At 37.5% G+C, this 883-nt stretch overlaps 1 protein-coding gene across 1 annotated transcript in view; it reads left to right on the forward strand.

Annotated features, from left to right (window-relative positions):
- LOC109831243 (choline transporter-like protein 2) overlaps positions 1-348 on the forward strand; it is a 15,989-nt gene extending 15,641 nt beyond the window's left edge. The window contains exon 11 of the mRNA XM_020398579.1: positions 3-348. Coding sequence (XP_020254168.1) covers positions 3-140 — 138 coding nt within the window. The 3' untranslated portion in view covers positions 141-348. The remainder of the gene's footprint in view (positions 1-2) is intronic.

The following is an 883-nucleotide window of genomic DNA, read 5'->3' on the forward strand; positions in this document are numbered from 1 at the left end:
AGATGGCTATAGATACTATCATCCTCTCCTTTTGCCAAGATGCAGAAGAGCATCAAGGTACAGCACAGTATGCTCCTCCTCTTCTCATGGAGACGCTCGATGGCGAAGAACAGATGCAGAGACTAACCCAAGGATCATAGACTTATTATATTATTCTACTTTTCTTTTTTCGCCTTCTTCTTCTTCTTCCCTTTTTTTTTTGTGGGGTGGTTTTTTTTCCCTTACTTATTTTGATTACCTTGGCAAGAATTCTGGAGCGCGCTATGCAACTCCATTTTCTTAGAATAGCTAACATGTCTGTTTTTCAGTCCTTTAAAGTAAAGAGATTAATGAGTATCATTGTCATAAGAGGGGATTTCTCTCTTTGTCGCTTATGTGGCACAATCATCACCATCCCTATAAAGTAAGCATAAATCTTTAAAGTGAAACAGTCTAAATATTTTGGACTAAATAAAGGGGGAGGGGAGGTGTTATTGTAGTTCGGGGACTATTGATGATTAGATATGAAAAGACCCTGTTACCCCTTAATCAATATTTTTTTTTTAAAAAAAATGGGAAGAATAAAAATATGGAGGAGATAACACGACAAGCAAACTCCGAACAAATGCAATACAATGGAAACTCATTAAATAGATGATGAAGCAAATTGGTCCGCTGTTCGACGATAACGTAGACGGGTTAGATGAGTTCATTCGTGTAAACTGGCAACCGCACGCGTGCTTGCTGGATAAAAAACCGTCGAAGCCTAACATATACGTTCAAGGGTCCGAACCGTATTAAAAGTGAGTTCTTGTAATTGCGCAACACAATGCAAGATGAAATATTTTAATTTTTTTTTTCTCTCAAATGTTCTTCATCCAAGTTGGATTAGTCGTTGATGCAA

The sequence above is a fragment of the Asparagus officinalis genome, chromosome 1 (genome assembly GCF_001876935.1).
Source record: "Asparagus officinalis chromosome 1, Aspof.V1, whole genome shotgun sequence".
Lineage (NCBI taxonomy): Eukaryota > Viridiplantae > Streptophyta > Magnoliopsida > Asparagales > Asparagaceae > Asparagus > Asparagus officinalis.